The sequence below is a fragment of the Ictalurus punctatus genome, chromosome 11, assembly GCF_001660625.3.
Source record: "Ictalurus punctatus breed USDA103 chromosome 11, Coco_2.0, whole genome shotgun sequence".
Lineage (NCBI taxonomy): Eukaryota > Metazoa > Chordata > Actinopteri > Siluriformes > Ictaluridae > Ictalurus > Ictalurus punctatus.
Genome location: NC_030426.2, coordinates 5,858,304 through 5,866,730, shown reverse-complemented (window position 1 = coordinate 5,866,730; position 8,427 = coordinate 5,858,304). Strand labels below are relative to the sequence as shown.

The 8,427-nt window shown below is 34.8% G+C and overlaps 1 protein-coding gene across 1 annotated transcript; it reads left to right on the top strand.

Annotated features, from left to right (window-relative positions):
- Window positions 1-660: 660 nt before the first annotated feature.
- Window positions 661-4,041, top strand: tnni1b (troponin I type 1b (skeletal, slow)). The gene is made up of 6 exons (XM_017480305.3): window positions 661-867; window positions 1,031-1,162; window positions 1,351-1,440; window positions 1,539-1,715; window positions 1,812-1,920; window positions 3,567-4,041. The coding sequence occupies exons 1-5, from the start codon at window positions 859-861 to the stop codon at window positions 1,914-1,916; spliced, it is 513 nt and encodes a 170-aa protein (XP_017335794.2). The 5' UTR covers window positions 661-858; the 3' UTR covers window positions 1,917-1,920; window positions 3,567-4,041.
- The last annotated feature ends 4,386 nt before the right edge of the window (window positions 4,042-8,427 follow it).

The window sequence follows — 8,427 nt, the reverse complement described above, 5'->3', positions numbered from 1 at the left end:
AGCTGTATTGCAGCATAAATCTTTGCCAATGAGATATTTGATATCACTTTGATATCACATAAGTATGTGCCAAATGTTAGGATGAAAATTAATAATCACAATAATTCACAAAGTTACAGGCTTTTCCAATGAAATGTCTTGGCATTCAAAACTACTCTCCAACAGTCATTTCAATATACCAGTAGAAACCGAAATTGGTAAGAGGGCACTAAGTGCTAATCTAATTGATTAAAGACCAGAAATGATTCTTTTTTACATTCAGGACAAGCTTCAGAAAGGTGCTTGTTAGCCTGTGTTGTCTCAGTAATGCTGGCAACTGAAAGCTGACTTTTTGGCTAAAGCACTTAATTCTCCACATGGTGCCAAGCGTTAGTAACAAAAGCTTTTATTTTTGTCCTCTAGGTTGAATCCACATTGTAAAGATGCCCGAGTGAGTTGCGTTTCTGTTTTGCTTTTTCATCTCGTCTACTTGGGGTTTCCCTCGTAGCAAATGTCTGCGAGGAGCTTTTAGTAGAATTTTCTATTGTAGAAAACTGAGTTGTGACCAATGTTAAAATGGGGGTGGGGGTGGGGGGGGGGGTACTTTTGATTCCCATTAGTCACTATTTACTAATGATTTGTTTTTTCACATTGCAGGCAAGAGGTAAGTGACATGGACATCTTGTATCGCTGTGTAAATAATACACCTATAGATATTTATGTTCCTTTTACACATAAGGGTTTCTAAACAAGCAATGAGGTGTACTTTAATAAAATATTAATATTGAAAAAAATACTGCAACCCATTTATTTCAGCATTACAACAGATTTTTTTTTGTTTACTAGAAAAAGTCCAAGATTTCAGCCTCTCGTAAACTCATGCTGAAGGTATGTATGTGCGGTAGACCATTGAGAAACGTGATTATGAACGGTTAAATGATTAGTAATGTAGAGTAATGAATGGAGATGTATTTTAATACACTTACCAAGACTTATTTGACACGAACAGCATGGACTCTACTGTGTTGTCTCTGTATGTGTATGGGTGCAGAGCCTGATGGTTGCTAAAGCTAAAGAGATGTTGGAGCAGGAGATGATAGATAAGGAGGAGGAGAAGCAGCGATATCTGGAAGAGAAATCCCCTCTTCTACAGACTGGTGGAATGTCTTTCGCAGAGCTCCAGGTATGACTGTGCACACACTCATGCACACAAGATCAAACATTCAACTGGATTTAAACACGCTAATGTTAGATCATAATGTTACTGCTTCAAAGAATTCCTGAAGCATATGTTTTAAAACTTATGAGTGTGTTGCACCCCCCCCCCCCCACCCCACCCCCCCCCCACACACACACACCAATCACTGACAGGAACTGTGTCGAGAGCTCCATGCCAAGATCGACGTGGTGGATGAAGAGCGCTACGATATTGAAGCAAAAGTGCTGCATAACACCAGAGAGGTGAAAACTCTTATTCATGCATGTTTTAAGAGAAAATAAGCCCGAAACTATTGCTTGATCCTTGCTGTAAATCTTACATCTGGCCTTCTTTTATGCAGATAAAAGATCTAACCATTAAAGTCTTAGACTTGAGGGGGAAGTTTAAGCGGCCCAGTCTGAGAAGAGTGCGAGTGTCAGCAGATGCCATCCTGCGCTCTCTTTTGGGGTCCAAACATAAGGTGTCATTAGACCTGAGAGCAAACCTGAAATCAGTCAAGAAAGAGGACACAGAGAAGGTGGGGTAGTGATCTGAGGAGCTCTGTGCATCTTGTTTCAAACAAAGATTGTGTAAAAACCTGAAAGTGGCAAACTGGTGTGTGTGTGTACTGCAGGAAAAGACAGTAGAGGTTAGTGACTGGAGGAAAAATGTGGAGGCCATGTCTGGAATGGAAGGCCGCAAGAAAATGTTCGATGCTGCCAAGGGAACTGCGCAGTGATCAAGTGAGTGATCAACCAGCCTTGTGTACCTTCTAGTAATCACCACAAGATAGTTGAACTATGAGTGAAATCACACTTGTGATTTGGGATATTTGGGCCATATTTGCTATTATTTATTATGTGGGCCACTTCAGGCTCATATCCATTTTGACCGGGCCAAAAGAAGGCCAGCACTGCCTGAAGTGGCCCACATCCGGATGCTATCTGGGAAAGGCCAATTTGTAAAGAAGGCTTTATATCTTTAATAAGGTTCATTTTATTAGAATAATACAAAGTGAAACACTCACAAGGGCATTGCTGATGATGATTTAAGTGCAAACATAATAGAGGCCTATTTTAAATATAAATATGAGGTTATAAAATGTAAGGTAATGTCATTTTGATCATTAGAAGGCATAGTAAGCTGTAATTAGTCAACGAAGTACATTCATTTGTGAATACATCAGAAATCTTTTAGAAAACAATGAGCTGTTTAGGAGTCAAAAAGACTTGGCTCTTATTGGTGAGCTGAGCCAAATGGACTTGACTCACTGCAAAGAGATGGAATTCCCATCATTACTTTGTGCTATAGGCCTCTGTATTAATGATATACTTACGCTAGAGCATCATGCTGGTGATGAATCACACTAAAACAAGTAACATGTTTAATCGCTAGCTGCAGAACTTAAATGACATGCGTGTGCACAAAGGAAGTCAGACAAGGAGAGAGGCAACACACAAGGGGGTAAAAAAGAGAGAAGAACACACCCAATATACAACCCGGGTGCTGCAATAGCCCATAGATGAGAGTGTTTTACGTATACAAATGTCAAAGTTCAAAACAAAGTATCCATCATAAAGCACGTTAAAGAATCAATGAAAATAACTAATGAATCGACTATAAATATATAAGACAAGTGATTAAACAAATATTTAACAACAAGAAATCAGTATAACCCTCAGTTAACACCAATTTTGCAAAAGTAAAATAAAGTTTTTATATACTTTTTAAAAACATAATGTATTTATATAAATATAGAGAAATAGCTGCTCTTGATTATACTATCTATAGCTTTGTAATGTGTGTATCATCTGGGGAGATAGATATTAGATTAAATAAACTTTGTATAATTCACAGTCTGACAGTGAGGGGAAAATGTGAATTAAAATCTGAAGAGTATTTGAAAAGAATGAATTGTTGCTGTTCAAAATTGAGAGGCAAACATTTATTGTGTCTTAACATTTAGAATCAGGCTGACATTCATTCTGAAAATATTTAATATCTTGTCTTTAAATAACAATGACATTGATGAGAGCATGGTTTCGTCTTGAAGCTGTTAAATTGTACTCTAATCTGCAGTAGCTCAGACAGATAATCCGGTCGACACTGACACTTTCGAATGATTTAGTCTGTATTAAGCGCTGATATCAGACCCAAAATACCTAGACCATTTTAACACACAGAAAGGTTTGGACATGCCCCCTCATTATCATATAAGGAGCAAAGCGGTTAGAAATGTTTCATGAGGAAGATAGTACATAGGTTGTGTTTTAGTTTCTTAATTCAATTTAGAATCAGTTTTTCTATTCAGTGATGCTTCTGACATATTAGAAATGTTTTGGTGCTTCCTTATATAATAATCAACACGTTTTTCTTTTTCTTTTATCAGCACGTGGGCTCAGTTGAGAGTGAAGAGGTGGCAATGCTGACTTCTGCTTAATCAATTCAAGTCAAACATTACATTATAGGTTTGTAATAGGCATACTGTCTATAGCCTATATTACATATAATGTTTTTTTTTTATACGCACGTCATTTAATGTATATGTATTCTCAATTCCTAAGTAACTTACCGTATGTTATATCAGATTATGTGTCAGTTTAAGTCTCAGAAATGCCTCTTAATGGCCATTGCTCTGCCGTATAGCCTGTCCAGTCTAAAGTGACTTGATAACCTTCTCTAAGGTTTAGCAGAAGTACATGTCCACCACAATATAAAAGCAATTCAACTGACAAAAATATATATTCCCGTTCAGTCAGAGTTGACCACAACCATGGTTGCACAACACTGGATTGTCAGACCATAGACACATTTTTGTTCGATAATAACCTTCTCAATAAATTCTATTTCATTTCTATAAACAATCTTCTTGTGTTTTTCTTGTTGTGTGTGCAGTCCTTTAAAAAAAAAAAATTTAAAAAAAAGAATCCCGTTAGTCATGTGATTGACAATAAAGTTGAAACTCATGATTGAATGTGTTGTTGAGGCCCTAAAAAAGCTCTAATCTAATAAGAGCTATTTTATAGACTGAATAAATATGCTGCAAAGCTCTACTGCTTACTTCATACCGCCGCGTCTGGTGGGTGAAGGATAATACAGCAGCTCACACAGAAGCTCGTTCATACTTCATTTTATAATTGCATACTTACATTTATCAGCAGGCTCATAAACCAAGAAAATGGGTCACACAATTAACATTACATCAAAAGGGCATTATTATCAGGAAAAGGCAACGTGCATTAGGTATTATTCCATTCAAGCAGTTACCTTCTAGGAAATGCTTAACATAATGAAAACAATAAATATGCTTATTCTGAATGAAGCATATCATATCATATCATAAAGCGTGCTACTAAAACAACACTCAGAACAGAGCCGAGTTCTCACTCTGACGCTAGACAATATTATGTTTGTAAAGAACTGGATTACACTCCCTGATATGTGAAGTCATTGTGGCATAAGATTTAAAATATATATATATTTTTTAATTTAAAGCTTGGAGAATAAATGTCAATCATTAAATATCAGATAGGGACATTGTAATTTGGGAAACATTTCTGTTCTGCCTCACTGTATAAAAGTCATTGTAAAAACTGAAAAATGATATATTAAACAACACTTCAGAAGTTCATTATTTCGTTATTTATCTCACCAGGATACTGGCCAGTTTGTTTTGCTGTCATCTATCAGTAGAGTTTGATCCTTATGTTTTACAGTACAGTATGTTAAGGTGTAGATATGTATAGTGGTGGTAAATTATGTCCACTAGTTGGGTTGGGACACTATTTATCCAAACAGAAAATGAATTTACATTTTAAACTATAGCCCACACCAGGAAACTTGACCAGGAAGAAACGTTACTAAAGATGGATGAATGAATAGACTTCATCCCAGACAGCACGGTGGTGCAGAAGGTATGGTTGTCGCTTTACAGCCCCAGGGTCCCTGGTTTGATTCTGAGCTTGGGTTACTGTCTGTGTGAGGTTTTCTGCTTTCCTCCTACATTCCAAAGCCATTGGCTACTTTAAACTGCCCAAGGTGTGAATGTCTGTGTGCATGGTCTGTTGCAGTGGTGTATTCCCATCCTGACCAGCATAAAGAGAAGCGATTAAGCTGGAACATTGTCTTGTTACAGCTACTGAACCTACACAGGTCTATACATGCTGTTTACAGTGTTCATAAGTAAACATATGCATGTAAATCAAGTGATCAGACAGCACACAAGCTGTTACTACATGGCACTAGATGGCACTGTGGATGCTAGATGGCACTGTGGACAAACAGTCACAGTCAACATTCTGATGAAATGCAGAAGACACACCCTTGTCACAATTAAACAAACAATTGATGTTTGAAAGGTGTTGCAATTAGCTCAGTGAATAATTCCTCAGAAGTGAGGGGTGTTAACTCTTCCATCTGAAAACTTTGATAAATCAGAGGATGGGAATGTTGAATCTTTAATTTATCATGCTTTTAATTTAGTGCAATTAAAAAAAATAAATATAATAACAATAATAATAATAATAATAATAATAATAATAATAATAATAACTATTATTATTATTATTATTATTATTATTATTATTATTATTATTATTATTTTATTAGTGTTGTTGTTGTTGTTAAAAATCCCTCACCTATATGATTCTAACAGGAATAGTGGTTTACATATAGTGATTTATTACTACAAACTACTACTATGGTAATATATCAACATTATTGGCTAATGCAGCAGTTTAAAGATAGTTTGTGACCTTTTTGGAAATTGTGGGAGCAGTTCAATACTATACTAATAACAACAAAATATTTAGAAAAAGGATTTCTTTAATTTAAATTTTGTTTTCTTGTTGTGCTGAGCAATGCCTTCCTCAAGTGCACTTACATTCATTTGAAAATGGGCTGAGTCTATATACAGTACCTGCTCAAAACTCAAAACTTTAGTACATATCCACTATACTCAGTGCATCTACATTATATAACTACATCAATCTTATTATTATTATTATTATTATTATTATTATTAGTATTAGTAGTAGTAGTAGTAGTAGTAGTAGTAGTAGTAGTAGTAGAAGAAGAAGAAGAAGAAGAAGAGGAAAGAGAAGAGGTAATATGAAACATATTTTGAAAATCTTGGAAAGTACTAATATGAAACAGCATTTTCAGGGTAAATGAAATATATACAAGACTAGATGCAACAATATGTCCAAAGGAAATTAAATTTTAATATAATTAAAATAACATATAGGTAGCATGTTTTGCATTGTATTAAAGCATTTTCATTTGTCCACATACAATATACAATAATTTGCATAGTTGAGCGGAGTGCAACTGGCCAGTTTAATGAACACGTTTAGTACGTGTCTTAGAGAAGGGATATCACAGAATGGCATTCTCCAATTTTACATAAAGCCTACAATTTTTGTGCTTTTCTTGATGGCTAACCTTTCAGCATATTGTACTTATTCAGTATTTTGTATATCTTAAAGAAAGCAAAAAAAAAAAAAAAAAAAAAAAACAACAACAGTGTATTAGATCATCAATTAAACATGACATGTTCACATGATAATAATTTTAAGACAAAAGGGCTTCTCTATAAGGGATCTTTGTAGAGTTAATGATTCTAACAAGCTAAATGATCCATTTGCAAGAGGAAAATCCCCTGTTGTAGGGTTATTCAAGGGATTCCCCTTTTAAGGGTTTTCCAAGACTAAAAAACAGAAGAACCATTTAATCAATCAAAAAAAAAAAAAATCTGAATATTGCATGGCTTACTACTTCTACTTTATTCTTCAGTTGCTTATTTTCTCAGATCTTTGTGTGTCTTTACTGTGGTTTAGTTCAGACCAGTTTTGTAACATTAGGACATAGCAGCCATGCGTAGTTTAGCAGTTGAGGTCGGGTCTGGTTGCAGTTATCTTAACAGCCGGAGGGAGAAGACACTTTTGACAGATGTATTACATGACAGGGTAGACTACTTACATTTTACAAGACATATTGCCCATTATTCACCATAGATACATTCCTAACCAGTCATTTCTAAAAATGCTTGCAGTAGCAGCATAAACATAACACAGGATTTAAAAAAACAAAAAAAACATCAGCAGTAATCTCTAAAAAATTATATGAACATAGTACACTAAGTGAAAAACTCAACGTACTAAATAGTAGACCTAAGTAACATGCTATATTTCCCAGTCTACCTTATTCCCTTGCTTCTTAAGAGTTTTCATAAAAACACAATTTATTGCACATAAAATCCATCAGTGCATCATAGAACCATAGATTTAGTTGTTTCATACCTCCATTAATGCATCCATTATATCCCTTCTGTAACACTCAGGATTCAGAGGGAGTGTTCCACGTGCAAGCGGTTTATTAGTTTATTGGTAAATCAAATCCAAAACAGTCCAAAGTTATTCACAGTAAAGGAACACAATAAAGCAATCACTGCAAATCCAAAATGTAGTAAACAGACAAGGTAACAAAGGCAAGGTATTAACCAGAATCCTGGCTAATCTAAGGCTCAAGAAAACCAGGAACAGATCCAGAGATGGGGCACCACTAGGGTTTCTGGGCCCGCTGGCTAATTTGTACTCCGGGCCCCAAGCCCCCACCCCACAATTATCTTTTCTTATCGCAACATGTAAAAACAATCATTATCAATAAGCATAACAATTATTGCATATTCAATAAGAGACTATAAAGAAATCAATTTGAACAGTTTATAAAATTAGCTGAAATTATGCATTTTATAACTATATACAAATAACTATATATATATATATATATATATATATATATATATATATATATATATATATATATATATATATATATATAAACTTGTAATTACTCATTCCCGAAGTACTAATGAACAATGAACAAGTAACTTTACTATTATTATTATTATTATTATTATTATTATTATTATTATTATTATTATTATTCATTGGGGGAATAATAATTTTCACACACCAGCAGCTCCAGAAAGAAATGCGGAAATTTCTCAAGTAAACAATTCACTCATGAATCAGACATCCTTACAACGCTTCTCTCATAAACTCACTCGGGACAATTAAAACAGATTTAAATGATTAGATTCAATTTTTTCCTCTTTTTCATGTTTTTCTTTCCTCTTTTAGTATTTTGTCTGCACCATCACTTGCCTCTCTACCTGTAATGACTCACAACTGTGAATGCCGTGTTTCTGAATAATCCGCGAACGTCAGGGACACACACACGCACTTGGC

What these genes read in the sequence shown, in the direction of transcription:
- tnni1b (XM_017480305.3), top strand. An exon ending in TGTCTTTCGCAGAGCTCCAG is followed by an intron (nt 1,163 to 1,350) that starts GTATGACTGTGC and finishes AATCACTGACAG; the next exon opens with GAACTGTGTCGAGAGCTCCA. An exon ending in AGAAAGAGGACACAGAGAAG is followed by an intron (nt 1,716 to 1,811) that starts GTGGGGTAGTGA and finishes TGTGTACTGCAG; the next exon opens with GAAAAGACAGTAGAGGTTAG.